Source organism: Lithobates pipiens, unplaced genomic scaffold (assembly GCF_037356315.1).
Source record: "Lithobates pipiens isolate NorthernLeopardFrog02 unplaced genomic scaffold, aLitPip1_a1.2 Scaffold_27, whole genome shotgun sequence".
In the NCBI taxonomy this organism is placed as follows: Eukaryota; Metazoa; Chordata; class Amphibia; order Anura; family Ranidae; genus Lithobates; species Lithobates pipiens.
The window spans coordinates 85491462-85511533 of record NW_027507788.1 but is presented as its reverse complement, the minus strand read 5'-3'; the positions used below and the strand labels follow the sequence as shown (position 1 = coordinate 85511533).

Genomic DNA, 20072 nt, shown 5'->3' with positions numbered 1-20072 from the left:
AATGTTCGATGGGAGCTTTTTGCCGGAAATTCTGACCGTGTGTAGGCTCGGGCATTTTCCATCGGCATTTCCGACACACTAAATTTGAGATCTGGATCTCAAATTTTCCAACAACAAATTCTGTTGTCGGAAATTCCGATCTTGTGTACACAATTCCGACGCACAAATTTCTATGCATGCTCGGAATCAAGCAGAAGAACCGCACTATTGAACTTCAATTTTATCGGCTCGTTGTACGCCACCCCGTTCTTGACATTCGGAATTTCCAACAACATTGTGTGACCGTGTGTATACAAGACAAATTTGAGCCAACATCCGTCTGAAAAAAAAATCCCATGGATTTTGTTTTCGGAATGTCCGATCGTGTGTACGCGGCATTACTCTGAATGGTCTAAGGTTATCAGTGGTGTACCCAAAGGTTCAGTGCTGGGACCCTTACTTTTTATAAATGATATAGAGTTTGGGATTTCAGTCTTTGCAGATGACTCCAATCTATGCAGTGGAATAACGTCCTTACAGGATGTCTCCAATTTACAAGCCGCCCTCAATGCTCTGTATAATTGAGCAACTGTTGCAAATGAGGTTTAATGTTGATAAATGTAAAATTATGCACTTGGGGCTAAGAATATGCACGCATCATACATGCTAGGGGGAGAACAACTGAGGGAATCAATGGTGGTGAAGGACCTGGGGGTTTTTGTTAGATCACAAGCTTAACCACTTGCCGACCAGCCGCCGCAGTTTTATTGTGGCAGAATGGCACGGCTGGGCGAAACAAGGTTATTTTAAGTCACTTCGCCCTGTGGCCACTAGGGGTGCAAGTGCCCAATGGTTCCGATCACCGCCGGGCTCCCGCGATTGCTCAGGGCACACAACAACAGTTTCTCTGAGGGGAGAAGGGACAGATCGCCTGTTTATACAGCGTATGAACAGCGATCTGTCACCTCCCCTAAATAGTCCCCTCCCCCTTCAGTTACAACACACACTAGGGAACACTGTTAACCCCTTGATCGCCCCTAGTGTTAACCCCTTCCCTGCCAGTGACATTTTTACAGTAATCGGTGCATTTTTATAGCGCTTATCACTGTATAAATGACTATGGTCCCAAAAATGTGTCAAAAGTGTCCGATGTATCCACCATAATGTCGCAGTCTACATAATAAAAATGCCATAAATCTATCCCTTATTTTGTAGAAGTTATAACTTTTGTGCAAACCAATCATTATGCGCTTATTGCGTTTTTTGTTTTTTTATTATTATTATTTTTTTTTTTTTCATACCAAAAATATGTAGAAGAATACATATCGGCCTAAACTAAGAAAAAAATAAATATATATTTTTGGGGGATATTTATTATAGAAAAAAGTATTGCATTTTTTTCAAAATTGTCGCTCATTTTTTTGGTTTATAGCACAGAGGTGATCAAATACCACCAAAAGAAAGCTCTATTTGTGGGGGAAAAAAGGGCGTCAATTTTGTTTGGGCGCAACATTGCACGATGGCGCAATTGTGGGTTAAAGCGGAGCAGTGCCGAATCGCAAAATGTGCTCTGGTCAGGAAGGGGCTAAAATCTTCCAGGGCTGAAGTGGTTAATAATGGCATGCAACGCCAAGCTGTGGTTTCAAAAGTGAGTGAAGTCCTTTCTTTGTATTAAGAGAGGTATGGACACCAGAGAGAGAGATGCCATTTTGCCCCTGTACAAATCATTAGTAAGACCTCATCTGGAATATGCAGTTCAATTTTGAGCACCAGTTCTCAAAAAGGATATCAGGGAACTGGAGAAAGTGAAGAGAAGGGCAACCAAACTGAAAGAGGCATGGAGGAGCTCAGCTATGAGGAAAGATTAGAGAGCTGAATTTATTGTCTCTTGAGAAGAGGAGATTGTAGATTGTTTTAAGAAAGGCCTGGATTCTTTCCTAGGTGTACATAATATAACTGGGTACTGACATTTATAGGTAAAGTTGATCCAGGGAACATCTGATTGCCTCTAGGGGGATCAGGAAGGATTTTTTTCCCGCTACTAGAACAAATTGGATCACGCTTTGCTGTGGTTTTTTGCCTTCCCCTGGATCAACTGTGGGTATAGGATTGTGCATGTATAGGATTGTATAACTTTTTTTTTTATTATTATTTCCTCTTTTTATTGGTTGAACTAGATGGACATGTGTTTTAGTTTTTTTTTTGTTTTCACCCAGACTAACTATGTAACTATGTAACTATGTAGAGATTTTTCCAGGATCCATACTCTGCCACTTTTGGGGGGTTTTCCAAAGTGACCAACTTTTTCCGAGGAGCTCTGCGACCCCATGATGTTCCTCACCAGAGACCCTTATCAGAAATGGCTGTCGGCCTGGAGGATGAACCAGGTTTCGAGGTCATCACGTGTGTAAGTTTTGCATGTGCTGGTTTTATTGTTTGCTTTCTGGATGGTCTGATTTTAAACTTTGATACTTCGTGATCAGGGGTCTCCAAACTGTCTAAACAAAGCGCCAGTTTACTGTCCTTCAGACTTTAGGGGGGCCAGACTGTGGCCAGTTGGAGTAGAAAATGCCCTCTCATTGGTTTTAGTGGAAGGAATAGTTCCCTCTTGTTGGTATCAGTGGGAGGAATGGCACCCAATCATTGGAGTCTATGGGAGGAATTGTGCCACATCATTAGTGTCAGCTGTGGATGGTATAGTGCGCCAAGGGCCAAATAGAGGCAAGCAAAGGTCACCCGGGCTGCAGTTTGGAGACCACTTTTCTAGAGCATATTTGCAAATCTAAATTAAATTGGTTCAAAGGCAGATTTTTTTTTTTTTTTTTACCCTAATGCATTCTATGCATTAAAGTAAAAAACCTTCTCCATGCAGCTCCAACCCCAAACCCCCCTCATAATCACCTGAGCCTAATCTCGATCCAGCGATGTGCATGAGAGCAGAGGCTTTCTTGGCTGTCTCCTTCCTCATTGGCTCAGACACAGTAGCGGGAGCCAGTGAGGAGGGGGCAAGGTTGAGCCATACGCTGTGTGTCTATGGACACAACCGACTCAGAAGCGGGCACCTGGCAGGGGGAGGAGCCAGAAGTGCCAGCAGGGGACTGGAGAGGAGACAGATTGGGGCTGCTGTGTGCAAAACCAGGTAAGTAAAACATGTTTGTAATTTAAAAAAAAAGAGAAAAATGCTCATTTACAGTCACTTTAACCACTTAAAGTGGAGGGCCACCCTGAAAAAAGAAAATACATTAAAAATTAGAAAAAAATCATAAAAAAAAAAAATGAAAAAAAATTTTTTTTTTTTACTTACCAGAAATGCCTGTTGCTAGGCACATCATCCTAATCTGCCTCTTTCTCCTCCACGGAGATCTTCTTTCTTCTCTCCTCCGTGCGGCGTCTTCTGGGTAATGGGTCGCGCTGTGTTCTGGGAACTGTGTGTCCCAGAACACAGCGCGTCCCATTCGCAAAGCGGTGCGCGACTCGCGCATGAGCAGTAGGAAAACGGGCAGTGAAGCCGCAAGGCTCCACTGCCTGTTTCCCTTACCCAAAATGGCGGCGCCGGGACCCGAGACTGAGGGACGGGTCAGCCTCGGGCGGCCGACATCGCGGGCGCCCTGGACAGGTAAGTGTGCTTATTAAAAGTCAGCAGCTACAGTGTTTGCAGCTGCTGACTTTAAATTTTTTCTTTTTTAAAACCGGCCCTCCTCTTTAACCACTTGCTTCCTGGGCACTTAAACCCCCCTCCTGCCCAGACCAATTTTCAGCTTTCAGCGCTGATGCCCTTTGAATGACAATTGCGCGGGCATACAACACTGTACCCAAATGAAATTTTTATCATTTTTTCCCCACAAATAGAGCTTTCTTTTGGTGGTATTTAATTACAGCTGGGAGTTTTATATTTTGCTAAACAAACAAAAAAAGATGCAGAAAAAAAAAAAAATCATGTTTAATAGTTTGTTATAAAATTTTACAAACAGGTCATTTTTCTCCTTCATTGGAGTGCGCTGATGAGGCGGCACTGATAGGCTGCATTGGTGGGCACTGATAGGCTGCACTGGTGGGCACTGATAGGCATAGTTAAGGTGGCACCAATAGGCACAGATAAGGCGGCACCAATAGGCAGAGATAAGGCAGTACTGATGGGCACAGATAAGGCGGCACTGATGGGCAAAGATAGGCACAGATAAGATGGCACGGATGGGTGGCACTAAGGGGCACTGATGGGTACCACTGATAGATGGGCTCTGATAGGTGGCTCTGATAGGTGGCTCTGATGGGCGGCACTGATGGGCACTGATGGGCACTGGTAGATGACACTGATGGGCACGGATATGTGGCACTGGGGTGCAGCACCGTTGTTGAGGCAGATTGTGGGCACTGCTGGGTGGCACTGTGGGCACTGCTGGGTGGCACTATGGGCACTGCTGGGTGGCACTGACGGGGGGCACTTATTTTTTAATGAGGTGGCACTGGCAGGGGGCAGGTGGGCACTGGCAGGGCTGGCCGTGATCGGGACTGATGTCCCGATCATGACCGCCGGTGATCGGCTCTTTTTTTTTCTCCTCGCGCTGTCAGCGTGAGGAGGAATAATAGCCGATTACTGGCTCCATTGTATCACATGATCAGCTGTCATTGGCTGACAGCTGATCACGTGGTAAGGGGTCCGGATCGACCCCCTTGCTCGGATCAGTGATCAGGCGAGTCTCATAGACTCGCCCATCACAGAGCGCGCCGCAGGGTGCGCGCAGGCCGCTCGTGCATGGGACGACGTCAATAGACGTAGTCCCGGCAAAGGAGGTCCGCGCTGTAGCCGTCATTCGGCTATAGCACGGGTCTTAAGTAGTTAAGGACCGAGCCTCTTTTTGTTTTGTTGTTTACAAGCTAAAAACAGGTTCTTTTGCTAGAAAATTACTTAGAACCCCCAAACATTATACATTTTTTTTTTCTAACACACTAGAGAATAAAATGGCAGCCATTGCAATACTTTCTGTCACATTGTATTTGCGCAGCGGTCTTATAAACACACGTTTTTTGGAAATAAGACATCAGTAAAGTTAGCCCAATTTTTTTTTTATATTGTTAAAGATAATGTTACACCGAGTAAATTGTTACCCAACATGTCACGCTTCAAAATTGCGGCCGCTCGTGGAATGGCGACACACTTTTACCCTTAAAAATCTCCATAGGCGTGGTTTAAATTTTTTTTACAGGTTGCATGTTTTGAGTTACAGAGGAGGTCTAGGGCTAGAATTATTACTCTCGCTCTACCGATCGCGGCGATACCTCACATGTGTGGTTCAAACACCGTTTTCATATGCGGGTTGCTACTCACATATGCGTTTGCTTCTGCACGCAAGCTTTTTATTTTTTTTATTTTTACACTGTTCTTTAAACACTTAAGCCCTGGACCATTTTGCTGGCCAAAGACCAGACCACTTTTTGCGATTCGGCACCGCAACGCTTTAACTGACAATTGCGTGGTCGTGCAACGTGGCTCCCAAACAAAATTGATGTTCTTTTTTTCCCCCACAAATAGAGCTTTCTTTTGGCGGTATTTGATTACCCCTGGGGTATTTATTTTTTGCGCTATAAAAAAAAAGCTTAAATTTTAGAAAAAGCATTATTTTTTACATTTTGCTATAATAAATATCCTCCAAAAATATATATAAAAAACATTTTTTTCCTAAGTTTAGGCCGATATCTATTCTTCTACATATATTTGGTAAAAAAAATAAAATAAAATCACAATAAGCGTTTGATTGATTTGCGCAAACGTTATAGCGTTTACAAAATAGGGGATAGTTTTATGGCATTTTTATAATTTTTTTTTTTTTACTAGTTATGGCAGCAATCAGCGATTTGGCAACCAATAAACAAAAGCTGGGGTGATAACGTAGTCATCCGATTGCGCTGGATGGCAGATGTGCTGATAATTCATACCAGCCCTTCAGTCTCTCTCGTTTACATGGCTAGGGATTTCTGGCAAGTAAATGAATGGGGCTGGGTGATCTCACTGGTTGCTAAGGACGCAGTGGGTGCCAGCACCTGCTGCTTCCCTAACATTCATTGCTTCAAGTCACGTCAAAGTCGCTGCAAAATCGCATGAAAGGAGCCTCAACAAGAACAAGAATGTAATATATTGCAGGCTATTGGTCCTTGGTGGCTGCATTTGTTTTCTTTATTTTCATCTGGTGATCCTGCCAGTAACACTTTCTGTCCCCGGGTGACAATGCTCACTCAGTACTCTAAAGAAGAGCAGCATTGTCAGCCTAGAACAGGGCTGCAGAACACCCCATCTCATTTTTTTTATAACACACAGGGGATGTGTTCTGTAGTCTTCAGAGATAGCTGAGGACAGTCAGCAGAGTGCACAGGAAGTGCTCATAATTTCAGGCAGGATCAACAAGTATTTTTTGCACTTATTCAACAGATATGACAAAATGCTTTCAATTATGCTGTATATTTAAAGCCCAGTGAAATTCTCAGTTTATATAGGCCAAGTACATTCCAGGTGCATCAAAACGAAGGGAGTCAGAGCCGCACTATGGTCGTTGGTTAGAATCCAGGCTAGGACACTATCACCTCTTTCACACGGACAGCCATGGGAGCGGTAAAGGCAGGCAGTTGAGCCGCAGTTGTCCCATCCCACCCTGACCACCAACCTAAAGTCTACAATACAGCCAGATTGACAATGCTGCTGTCCATCCATCCTCTAATACACACGGTGTGATACTGGCCAGATCACCAGGTAAAAACAGAGGGGGAAAAAGCTTTAAAAAGAAAAAAGAAAGAAAACGAATGCAGCCATCACATCTAATGATTGATAATCTGCAATATATAATTTTTTGTTTTTGTTTTGATTGTAATACCACTTTAATATAAACCAAAGGAAATTTGAACAGGCAGGACACTTGTTAATGACTCTCAAAGGAAAAAGGGAAAAATAAAGAGTTGTGTTGTCAAACTTGCTTTATTTGCCTCGGTCTATTAAAGGAAATGATGTGTTTTTTAAATGTGCACTTATCCTTGAGAGGGATTGGTAATTACAGTTGCATTTGCCGCAGTTCAGTATGTTAAGTGATATTGAGAGTCTTGGGGATTGTCATTGTGGGTTTCAGGCGGTTCGCTAACAACCAAAAAAAACCAAACTAAATATCTATTTCAGCAAGTGGATTTGGGCGAACGGCCAGTCATACAGCGCCAGGCACCCGTCAGCGAACAGGAATGGGAATCTAACATCGATTCAGAAGGACGAGTGATAGATGTGGACGGTATGAAGAAGAGGATATTTTCTGGGGTGAGTCCTGCTGGAGAGAAGAGATTAGGTCTTAACACTGCAGCATTCACTGCAGACCCTGCACTTCAATTATTGCACACAAGATGGGGCTGTCTCCCTGAAATAGCAGAAAGCTCATTGCAGATATATTGAAGCACATGGGGATCTATTCAATTAAAGATTTGCTATTCGTTTTATTTTTTTTAGGGCTTATGTTCTGCACTACGGAAAGATGCCTGGAAGTTTCTTCTGGGTTATTATCCATGGGACAGCACAGCAGAAGAGAGAAAAGCTTTAGTCCGTAGGAAAACGTAAGCATGTTTGCATACTGCATAATTGTGTGAGCCCTCTAGTGGATAACATTGTAACCACGTCATTTATCCCGTTTAACTGACCTTACGGTTTTTGCAGACCCTGAACATATTGACATATGGTGATGGGTCCGGAGATGCACATTTTTGGTGGGGGAGGGGGTAGCACAACAGTGATGGAATTAATTTCTCATCTGGTGGGTAGTTCATCCTACACAGATTTCAATACCCTCACTAAAACCAGTGTAAAAATAGATAAAGAGAAAATGTGGCTGATGACTGAAGACAAATTTTTTCTTTCAGTGGTTGGAGGTCAGCAATAGTAGTTTTCAGCACAAGGCTTCCAGCACCAAGAACTAGTATATATGCTGAATCCTCTACAACACATATTCACACATAGTCTTACAAGGCCCGGCCTTGTCATGTGGCCCTCGCACCCAGTTTTGCAGCCAGAATGTGGCGGACCACCATTCTGCCACTTCTGGCTTTCACCCTCCACTCCCGTTCCCCGCTGTCACTTGTAAACACAGAAGCCTGGATGTAACTGATTCCTGCACGCCCTGACAGCGGGGACAGATCTCGAGAGAGAACTATCACCCTTGAAAGTGAGGCACACTAAACCTTAAACTCTGTACTAAGTGCACCCCTGAACTATGCACTCTATACATAGCGCACCTCTGAACCCTGCACTCTGTATATAGCGCACCCCTGAACTCTGTGCATAAGAAAAACCTTAAACCCTGCATTCTGTACATAGTGCACTCCTGAACTCTGCACTGTGTGTATAGGAAAACCCCTAAACCCTGCATTCTGTACATAGTGCACTCCTCAACTCTGCACTGTGTGCATAGGAAAACCCCTAAACCCTGCATTCTGTATATAGGGCACCTCTGGAACTGCACTCTGTACTTGGTGCACCCCTGAACTCTGTATGTAGCATACTCCAGAACTCTGCACTCTGTGTATAGGGCACTCCTGAACCTTGCACTCTGTACATAATGCGCTCCTAAACCTTGCACTCTGTACATACGCACTCCTAAACCTTGCACTCTGTACATACGCACTCCTAAACCTTGCACTCTGTACATAATGCCCCCCAAAACTCTGCGCTCTGTACATAATGCACTCCTGAACTCTGCACTCTGTATGTAACACACCTCTAAACCCTGCACTATAAGTAATGCACTTTTGAACCCTGCAGTCTGTTTTTATCTCACCCTAGATACAACTGGCCCTTAGGGGCAACCATACTGCTGATACAGCCTGCAATGAAATTAAGTTTGACACCCCTGCTCTACAACAAAGCAACCCCCAAGCACTTAACCCTCCCCTACCTAAAAAAAAAAAAAAAAAAAAAAAGCAGAATTAAAATTAAAAGTTGAAAATGACTGACAGGTTTTTATGACAGAACAAACCCTATTGGTCTATTCTGTCATAACTGCTTTTCCCTGCACATGCGCAGCTCAGAGTACATTTTCAGCATGGCTCTGTGCCGAGACAGTACTTGTATGCATGGGAGTGATGTCATCATGGTCAAACCAATGAAGTGGTTGAAGTTTCCGAATTCAGAAGAAAGATCCGGTGTAGATGGAAAAACCTCTGATTAATTGCAGCGCTGGAGGGGATTGCATGCAAGGTAAGTGTTTTTCATAATGTGCTAATATGTGCTGTGTACTAGCACACTATGGCTAAAAGCTCCTGGTGGCCCATTTTTATCTTATTTATTTTTTATGCTGCAGTTTAATTCCACAATAACACCTAACCTCAACAAGTCCTTAGCACTTCATTTTCCCCTCAAAACCTAACCCATTCTTACCACACAAACCACACCCCCGCCCCCATTCCTACACTTAAAGTGGTATTAAACCCATAACCAAAAATCGAAGCTATTGCAGCTTAACAATCAGTAATTGTGGTGGCTGCAGCAGTTTTATTTTGTCCCCTCTGGTTTTTACGTGGTGATCTGGCCAATAACACACCTCCTGTAACAGAGTACCTACACTCTGGATGAAGAATTGGGGGCACCCTTGGATAAAAGCATTGTTATTCTGGGGGGAGGGGAGTGTTTGATGTAGTAGCAGATTTGAACAAATTGAAGCTAAACTCCAGCTCACACATTTATAAGGAGTTACAGCAACACTGATCTATAACGGAGCCAACCTTGTTTCTTATTGGATTAGTGTATATGGTTGCTAGCACACTGACTGAAGTAAACAGTCTGGAGCTACATGCGGACACCTAGATATTGAGGTGAAGATGGGGGAGTGGCAGTTATTCCCAATGGGCCTGACACAAGCCCTAGCCTCCTATCTTTATTTTAGAATCTAGATTAATGCCCCTTTTTTCATATTCCCATAGGACTACCTACAGCCTTTGCCCTGACTCTTGTGCACGATGGCTGGTGAGAGAGCGGTAACTCCTGTTCATCATAGTTATAGAGCAGAGTTTCTCAACCAAGGTTCCGTGGAACCTCAGGTTCCTCCAGAGGTTGCTAGGGGTTCCTTGAGCAGTAAGCAATTTCTACCTCTCAGATAAGTTGCCGCTGACACCATTGATCGTTTTACTATCTGTAAGGGGGTATTTCTTCCAATGACCACAAGTGTAAGGAGCATTATTCCTACTGACCATCACACTAATATCTCATAATTTGTAGATGTAGTAATTTTTAGCAGGGGTTCCCTGAGACCGGAAAGTTATTTCAAGGCATCCTCTGTGTTGAAAAGGTTGGGAAAGGCTGCTGTAGGGCTCTTTTTAAACAAAGAAAAGGTTTTCTATCATTTAAAAGACCACTGTACTGACCTTGATACATTCTGGGTGCATAGAAAAAAGGTTTTCAAGTTCAATTTCTTCAAAAAGTAGCCACAACTTGGGATTAGAAAAGCCTGTCACCTGTCAGCATGCTGCAGCGGAGGATCCTTGTTGCTCTCTGTGTAGAAGCAGTAGACTGTGTAAGGGTCCAAAACACGCTCTACCAATTCAAATCTCTTCACTCTGCAATCGGACACATTTATTCCCCCTGCTGATTGAAGAACTCTAGCTCTGACCACAGAAAGTGTGTCAGACCTCTGCAGAGAGACCATTGCTTCCACATAGAGAAGGAGAGAATCTTTCTCTACAACATGCTGGCACTGATACAGGCTTTTCCACTTGGGCAAAGAAAACAAGCTGTAAGACTTTGCACACGTTTTTTGATACACCTGGAATGTATTCATGTTATTTGAACTGAAATATCAGTTGGGATGTAAAGGAGACCTATCAATAGAACTCCACTCAGGCTGCTGCCATTATTGCTCTCTTCTTCTGGATAGTTGCAAGGCAGTCATGCTAATCTTATTGATTTAGTAATCACTGATTGGAACAAGTATGCATATTAGGAATTCTCACTTTCCAAATATTCATATGTTTTCAAGCTCAGTAACTCTGAAAGTATTAAAACTATGAGGTCACAACAGCCAGGCAACTAGCTTTTTCAGGGGGTCAGCTGTGGCAGCCCCCATATGGTTTACTCAGAAGAAAGTAAGGACAGGACATTGAGGTTGATTTATTAAAGGCAAATGGACTGTGCACATTGCAAGTGCAGATGCACTTATTTTCCACACTTTTGGGGCAAATTGGTGCAATTGGAAAGTGTACACTCTATTTGCCTTAAATTATTCAACCCCATAGTATCTTTCCACATATGGTCAGACATCCATTTGTGTATGTATAATGCCGCGTGCACCTGACCGGACTTTCCAGCAGACTAGGTCCAACGGTCTTCTAGAGGGACTTTCTGCGGAGTTCCAATGGACATAATGAACGGACTTGGCCACACACGAATGGACTAAGTCCGTTCGTAAGTCTGTTTGTTTCAACGCGATGACGTAAACGGGACTAAACAAGGAAGTTCAATAGACTGTAGCTTCCTTAGCGTCGTATTTGGTCCGTTGGACTAGCACACAGACGGACAGTTTTCCTGATTTTAGTCTGACGGAAATTGAGTCCATCAGATTTCCAACATGTTCTATTTCTAGGTCCGTTGGATTTATTTTTCAAAAAACGATCGGACTAGCCCACACAGGATCGGATTGTCCGACAGACTAATCCCTTTGGACATAGTCTGGTGGAAAGTCCGGTCATGTGTATGCGACATTAGAATCTAAAAAGAAAGTTAATAGTTCCCATTTTGACCATAAAAAAACTGCTAACAGAATGCAGGCGCTACAACACTTCTCCTTCAACAAGGATTAGAAGATAAAAGTATTCCAGAGAATATTTGATTGTCTTCTGGGGGATCAGGAAGGAATGTGTTTTTTTTTATTTTTTTTATTTTTTTTGCCTTTCTCTGCTTCAATTATGGGTATAGGATTCGGTATAAGGAGGTTTTGTATTTATGTACAGTATTTCTTTTCTATTGGTTTAACTAGGTGGACTTGTCTCTTTTCAGCCTTCCTATGTAATTATGTGGTTTGAATGGGCCTAAAAAATAACTAAAACTGCATGGATCTATATTCAAGCGCTCCTAAAGGCAGAAGGTTTTTTTTTTTTTTTTTTTTTTTTACCTAAATGCATTCTCTGCATTTAGGTAAAAAACATACTGCATGCAGTTCCACACAGAGCTGTCTCAGGAGCGAGCAAGCTGGTTTCTATGGGGGCACTTGGCAGGGGGGATGAGCCCAGAGCGCTTGCGGGGGGACCCAAGAAGAGGAGAATCAGGGCTGCTTTGTGCAAAACCATTGCCTAGAGCAGGTAAGTATAACATGTTTGTTATTTTAAAGAAAAAATAAGTTTAGGTTTAGAATCACTTTTAGAAATGGTACCTTTAAGGCTGCAAACACAATGTGGTCAGTAGGGTTGCACCAATACTAGTATCAGTGCAGATACTGGGTATTTGCACTAGTATCCGTACTTGTGCAAATACACCGATACCTGAAACCGATACTTTCAGGCTTGGTTCTTTGAGCGGTCAGTGGATCTCCTCAGTGTTAGAGAAGTCCGGTAATTGGAGCTGTCAAAAAAAATAAAAAAAGCAGTCGGCAATGTTTATTAACAACATTGCTCAGCCCTGAAGCACTAAAATAAAAAGAAACACTGTTTATTTTTGTATATTTCTGTTTCTTCTCCTGCAGATCAAAGGGATGAACAAATGTTCCTCTGTTTAACCCCTTAGTAACCCTTCATTTACTCTAAGCAGCCTTAATTAACTCCCTATTCTCCTCCGTTTAATTATTATTATTTCCTGCTTTTTTTTTCTTTTGGTCATGTCTATTTTATAAACGATAAACAATTAACTTTTTTTGTTTGCTTTGTTAGTGAATATTTTTACACACACATATATATGTATATATATGTATATATATATATATATATATATATATATATATATATATATATATATATATATACCGGTATATATACACATTTCACATTGAAAAAGCGGTAAATAAAAATAAAAAAAATAAATTTCACTTGTAAATAACTTTTCAATACCTTTTTACCATTGCTGACAGCTGAAGTTAAAACAAAACAGTTGCCCTAGGTATCATTAATTGGTATCGGCAAGTATTAAAAATAAAAGTGTTGGTACTTGTACTCATTGTAAAAAAAAAATGGTATCGGTGCATCCCTAGTGGTCAGTAACAGCATGGTTATAGATTTGTTTGGGCCTATTCAAACTTACACGTCATTTTCTAAGCCCTGATGAAGCGGAGGGTTGCAGCCCCCAGAAACATGTTAGCTGTTTTTTGATGATCGAAGTGTGAACTATTAGAATTCTTGGTCTCTTTGACTTTATGGTCTGGTGCACATTTGTATATGCTTACATTTGGATTCTTTCTCTGCCACTTGTTGAGGGAGGCTAACCAAGACAATGAACTTCTTTTACTTTGTTTAAATAAGCACAGGAACCTCAGTGCCTCTTTTCTTCCATAGTATTTTACCTGTCTGGGAAGTGGATTCTGGATATCTTGCTTCCAGCCATACCACTTTCATTGAAAATATTTGATCTTCTGCTAATCTGAAAGTTTCCCATATCCTTCCACAAGAAATATTAAAACAGTGGCTAAGTGGTTAGCACTTCTGCCTTGGCAGCACTAGGGTCGCTGATTCGAATCTTGGCACTGCCAGCCTTGCACATTCTCCCTGTGCCTGCATGGTTTTCCTCCGGGTACTCCGGTTTCCTCCCACACTCCAAAGACATGCTGGTAAGTTAATTGGCTTCTGTCTAAATTGGCCTTCGTATGAGTATATATGAATGAGAGTTAGGGACCTTAGATTGTAAGCTCCTTGAGGCCAGGGGAAAATGTGAATGTACAATATATGCGTAAATTGACAGTGCTATTTTAGTACCGGAAATGAATAAAACACCGCTCCACGATTATGTAATCTGTGTTTGGGGCTCTCTATAAACCTGGAGGGGTTAATGCAGTTCCACCCACACATTTTGCAAGTTGTAAACTGTGACAGAACCAAACAAGCGGGCAGATAGCATGGGCTCGGTGCCATCTCCGTGGGACACTACTCAACACATGTTCTTGCTGTTTGCAGGGATGAGTATTTCCGTATGAAGCTGCAGTGGAAATCTGTGAGCGAAGACCAAGAGAGGAGGAATTCTCTGCTGCGCGGATATCGCAGTTTAATAGGTTGGTAAACACGATGGATTCATGCTGGTTTTGCTGCAGGTTGGTCAGGAAGCTCCTGTGTGATGTACAGGTGTCACTTAGGTTGGCTGTGTGCTATATAAAGGGATTATATGAAGGGATATTGTAGAATCCTGGTTATTGATCTCTAGTCTGAGTACTATAGCTAAGAACAATCTACTGATGATTACAGTATAATATAAGACTATTAGAAAGGCACTAATATTGTAAAACAGAATGGCAACTTTTAAAAGTTCACCAATGCAAAGCATTGCAATCACGATCTGTGGTTGTAAGAGGTTGGTATGTACATAAAGTTGTGCTCCAAAGTTTGGGAAATTGGCAATACACAGTATGTACCATTTTTAAAGAAAACGTGAGTGAGCGGGCAAAACACATTTCATTGGTTTTCTTATGGGATTCATATTCTGTAAGTGTGGGTCATAACAGAATGGCCCAATCATAAAACAAAACATGACATCCTGTAAACAAATGACATGCCCCCTGTTCAGAAGTCTGAATACCCTTAGTTCTTTATATTGTGTATTGCCCCCTTTAGCATCAATGAAAGCGTGCAGTCTTTTGTAATGGGTAATAGTTGTCTATGAGGCCCCAAATTCTTGCAGGTGGCCAACTGCCCATTCGTCTTGGCAAAATGCCTTCAGGTCATGCAAAGTCTTTGGTTGTCTTGCATGAACAGCATGTTTGAGATCTCTCCAGTGTGGCTTGATGATATGAAGGTTACTATGATTGCCACTCCACAACCTTCACCTTTTTTCTGCTGTATCAACTGGAGGGTCAACTTGGTTTTGTGCTTAGGGTCATTGTCGTGCTGGAAAGTCCAAGAGTGTCCCATGTGCAGCTTTCATGCAGAAGACTGCAAATTGTCTGCCAGTATTTTCTGATAACATGCTGCATTCATCTTGCCATCAATTCAATATCAATTCAATTTACAAGATTAAGCCACCACCATGCTTCACAGTGGGGGTGGTATTCTTGTCGCTGTTAACATAGCGCTTATGGTGGTGAACCTAAAGCTCTATTTTGGTGCATCAGCCCCCCTAATACTTACCTGGGCCCCATCCAGATCCAGAGATTTTGCACGAGAGACTCGGCTGTCCGGGACTCTCCCTCCTCATTGGATGAGACAGGAGCGCAGCGCCATTGACTCCTGCTGCTGTCAATCAAAGTCAGTGAGCCGATGAGAGAAAGGGGGCCGGCCCGCAGCTCCATGTTTTATTGGACAGAGGGATCTGCGGCTTGAGTTGGGTGCCCTCATAGCAAGCTGGGAGCCCTCAAGAGGGAGGGACCAGGAGTACCAAACAGGGGCCCAGGAAGGGGAGGATCTGGGCTGCTCTCTGCAAAACCATTGCCATGAGCAGGTAAGTATCGACATGTTTGTTGTTTTTAACGAAAAAAAACCCAAGACTTTAATATCACTTTAATTTGTGATTGAACAGTGCTGACTGGCATATTCAAGGCTTTGGATATCTTTTTACAGTATATCCTTTTCCATCTTTATAAAGTTCCATTATCTTGTTACGTAGGTCTTTTGGCAGTTCTTTTCTGCTCCCCATGGCTCAGTATCTAGCCTGCTCAGTGCATCCACATGAGAGCTAACAAACTCATTGACTATTTATATAGAGTTGTCCCGATACTAGTGTCAGTATCGATACCGATACGGAGTATTTGCAGGAGTACTTGTACTCCTGCAAATGCTCCCGATGCCTAGTCCGATACCTCAACACTCAGAAACAATCGGTGCGGCAGCAAGGAATTTATAATCACCGATCTCCCTGTGTGGCTAAAAAGCAACAAAAAAAGCTATGGAGAGGAGAGGAGGAGAAATACACAGGGAGATAGGTGATTATGACTTCCCCCGCCACTGCACCGATTGTTCCTGGGTGTCCCCTGTATCCTTCTCTGGCTCCACTCTGTGAGATGTCATGGGTCTCACCAAAGCCCCCCTACCCTAAGATTGAATAATAAAAAAATAAACATTGTAATCAATAAATATTCTGGTATAAAATTGAAAAAAATAAATAAAAAATTGTAAAAGGTAAAATTGTAAAAAACAAAACAAAAAAAAGAAGCTATGCTGCATATTAGTGCCACTGTCGCATGACATTAAAAAAAAGTATCGGTAATCGGTATAAGCGAGTACTTGAAAAAAGTATTGCAAATTATACTTGTACTTAAAAAAGTGGTATCAGGACAACCCTAATTTATTGCACAGACACTATTTGCAATTTAAAAAGCCATAGATGTGGGAAATTAACATTTAATTGCCATTTCAACCCGTGTGTGTCACCTTGTATGTCTGTACCAAGGTCAAACATTCCAGGGGATGGAAACTTTCAGGCCATTTGGGTGATTTCTGTTATTATGATTTAAAAAGGAGCCAAACAACCTTGCAGTAATAAATCCCTTCATATGATCACTATCCTTAATAAAAGACAGTTTTTGGCATGGTCAGTCATATTTTCAATATCAATGCCAATATGTCACAATTTCTGCCAGGGTATGCAAACTTTTGAGCACAACTGTGGTTCAAAGAAAACAGAACAACGTGCGTATAAATGAATAAAGCTGAACACTGAGCATACAATGTAGTATGTAGGTAACAACACGAGTGCTATATGATGCATGTAGTATCTAGGCCAACAAGCCTTTTAGGAGGTAACTTGAAAAGGTGGGGTTAAGATTAGGGATGAGGTTCGATTCGGTTTGGTTCGAACCCAGAAGGCAGTTGTCCGTGTCAGACCAATCCGCTTCAAGTGAGAGATTTCTGTGGCCCACAGCTGCACATACACGAAGAAGTGGGGATATTGGTGACATCATTGACCTAAAACAGACACATACTAGGTCAAAAAAATGTTGGTAGCATATCTATTAATGTAGAATGTATTTTCCTTACTAAAGAACTTTTTTTTTTTATCAAGTTGTTATGGGTACCGCTTAAAAAAAAAAACTAAAATATTAAAATTGCCATAACATTTTTTTTTTTGTGTTTATTTTTTATTCAGAGAGAGATGTCAGCCGTACTGACCGAAACAATAAGTTTTATGAGGGGAATGATAACCCAGGTCTAGGCCTTCTCAATGACGTCTTGATGACATACTGCATGTTTAATTTCGATTTGGGTATGTTGCTTTTAGTTTGTCTTTCTGAGCCCATTTTCCTGTAGCCATTTTATTTATGAAGTCTGTTTCTGTTCAGGTTATGTCCAGGGAATGAGCGATCTTCTGTCCCCCATCCTCTATGTCACACAGAACGAGGTGGACTCCTTCTGGTGCTTCACTGGCTTCATGGAGTTGTTGGTTAGTATGGATCACAAGTGAATGCTTTCCGGTCTAAGCAAAAAGATTGTGTTAAAATGAGGAGCCAGTACAGCCAATTCACACTTTATTTACTGAATCCTCTGGAGAGTTGGTGATACCTTCACAGGCCCTTAAAAGATTCTCTGAGGCCACATTTATGCCTCTGCATTTTGTGCTAAAAAAAAAAAAGCATTTATATTGAATAATGTGTACGCCTTCTGTTTAAAGGAGGCTTTACTGTGCTACTAAATGATTCAATTAGGGGGCTTTTTGATTTCTCTAAATCTTCCTCAGCATAACCCATATGGTTATACTGCCATTTTGGATAGACTCTACTCCATAGAAGCCATGGTTTCCATACAGTGCACTGATGATGGCCAAAAAGTCTGAAACAGCCTTACGCAGTTTGGATTAAATGGCTCTGTAATATTGGGCTATATTTGCACTATACACCAGCGATTCAGATGTGCAGCTGGCTGATGGGGTGTAAAGCAATTATTTATGTGGCTTCACTGTCCTGAAATTAGGAATAATCCCTTTATTTTTGGATATGTGATGGAATAAGACATCCATCCAACCATCTGTTTTAGGAAGACTTTATTGTGCTACGCACTGATGTGGTTGAAGGGCTTTTTTTGATTGCTTTAGTCTAAGGGTGTCCAACCCACAGGATGCCTGCAGCCCAGGAGAGTTTAGCATGCGACCCCGTCATGTCTGGAGGAACGCAGTGCAAGAATAGGTGGCCAACGTGTATGGAGGGACCAGGGGATGCCGTATAGGTATATGCATAGAGGCCATGGAGGCACAGCTGATGGGATGTTGGGGGTTCTGTTTCTGTAAAAGCACCAGCATCAGCAACAGTGAACAGAGGGAGTTTGTGCCAGGCAAGTAAATACCTCTTGACTGTATCAAGGATGTGCTGGGGTGGGTCAGATTTCAGTTGCAACCCCCAAAGTCCCCTACCTCCCCACACAGCACATACCAGGGGTGCCAACTGTCATTAAATTCAGTTTGAAGGACAGTTTGTAAAATCCATGATTTTTTCTCATGCCCATGAATGTCTGTAACACATATTCACAGACAGATGTAAAAATCACGGATTTAACAAACTGTCCGTGAATTTAGGCTAGGTTTACACTACTGTGGGTGGTTGCGGGAAGAATCGCAGCTGTTCCTGCACTGGCAACCACCTGCAGCCAAAACGTGCTGCTACTTACTGACGGGCCGCTAAGTCAATCTTAATGGCACCCCTACGCATTTAAAAAATCAGCATGTTTTCAGGTGCGGGAAATGCAGGCACACCAGCACATTCAAATGAATGAGCTGCCGCGCCCGAGCAGATGCAGCCCAAGACAATTCCTCTCCTTCCAGTGTGGCCCAGGAAGGCCAAAAGGTTGGAACCCTTTAAGGGCCATACATACAGGCCGAATATTGGGCAACGTTGGCTGGTTTAATAGAAACTGGCTGATTTTCGGCCCGTGTGTACAGCAGCTAGTCCAACAGAAGCCGGCCGTTTGGTCGGCTCCTGTCAAAGGGGCATGACCAAAAAAGGTCATTTGACTGACATTGAATCGTCATTCTCAGCCAGTGGTGTGTTCTGGCAGTAGGGCCGTCAGCGCAATAGCTTAGTGGGGGAGATCACTGTGCTAAGATTGCATAGTTAGTACAGGGGCTGCCTCCGAGCTCTTTTTTTTTTTTATTCAGCCCACTGGGTTGAGCACAAAAAAATAAAAAATAAGTGTGTACTAACTAGGCTTTACTCCCTTCTCAATATAACAGGTTCTGAGCTTTCCTTACTCCTTCCAAAACAATAATTTTTTATGAACTAAACTTTACACATAAAACAGCTTGCTTAAAGCAGAATTAAAATCTTTAGATACCCCCTCCTCATTCCACCAATGCGACCATTAGATCCCTCGCCAGCTGCTGGCGTTTTCTCCATGGGTTTTTTTTTGGGTGCCGGTTCTTCATAATTTCATAGTTTGTAAGGTTGAATAAAGACACCAGTCCATCCAGTAGTGAGTGTCTACAATTGTCCCTGTACATTGCACACTCACATTGGTCCCTACCTTCAAGCAGCCCACAATCCAAGGTCCCCATTCATATACTAGGGCCAATTTTGGACAGAAGCCAATTAACCTACCTGCATGTCTTTGGATTGCGGGAGGAAACCGGAGTACCTGGGGGAAGCCCACACAGGCACAGGGAGAACGTGCAAACTCCAGGCAGGTATCGTCATGGTTGGGATTTGAACCAGCGACCCTTCTTACCGCTAAGTGAGAGTGCTAACCACTACACCACTGTGCAGCCCGATTCTGTGGCCTCTTGATTGGCTGGCAACGGATAACTTCACTCCTGCACATGTGATGGGAGCCATTCATTCTGGCTGGCAATGTCCCCTGATCTGCGCAGCTCAGTGTACATTTAATCGAAGATTGCAAACAGGCAAGGCAAGTTTGGCTTTTTGCAGAAGAGACAGGGTATGTCTTTTCTTCAATAAAGAACTGCTTTTTAAAAAATGTTTCCTTAATTGTAGGTTTGGTTCCACATTAGTGTGGAGCTATACTCCCCTTGC

At 42.6% G+C, this 20072-nt stretch overlaps 1 protein-coding gene across 2 annotated transcripts in view; it reads left to right on the top strand.

Annotated features, from left to right (window-relative positions):
* TBC1D17 (TBC1 domain family member 17) overlaps nt 1-20072 on the top strand; it is a 124934-nt gene that overhangs the window by 75836 nt on the left and 29026 nt on the right. The window contains exons 7-12 of one of the 2 annotated variants that reach the window (XM_077457155.1): nt 2237-2386; nt 7139-7270; nt 7457-7560; nt 14086-14180; nt 17204-17320; nt 17397-17497. In XM_077457155.1, the coding sequence (XP_077313281.1) occupies nt 2237-2386; nt 7139-7270; nt 7457-7560; nt 14086-14180; nt 17204-17320; nt 17397-17497 (699 nt within the window). Of the gene's footprint in view, nt 1-2224; nt 2387-7138; nt 7271-7456; nt 7561-14085; nt 14181-17203; nt 17321-17396; nt 17498-20072 lie in introns of both variants that reach the window. The other variant, XM_077457154.1, reaches the window with a different exon arrangement.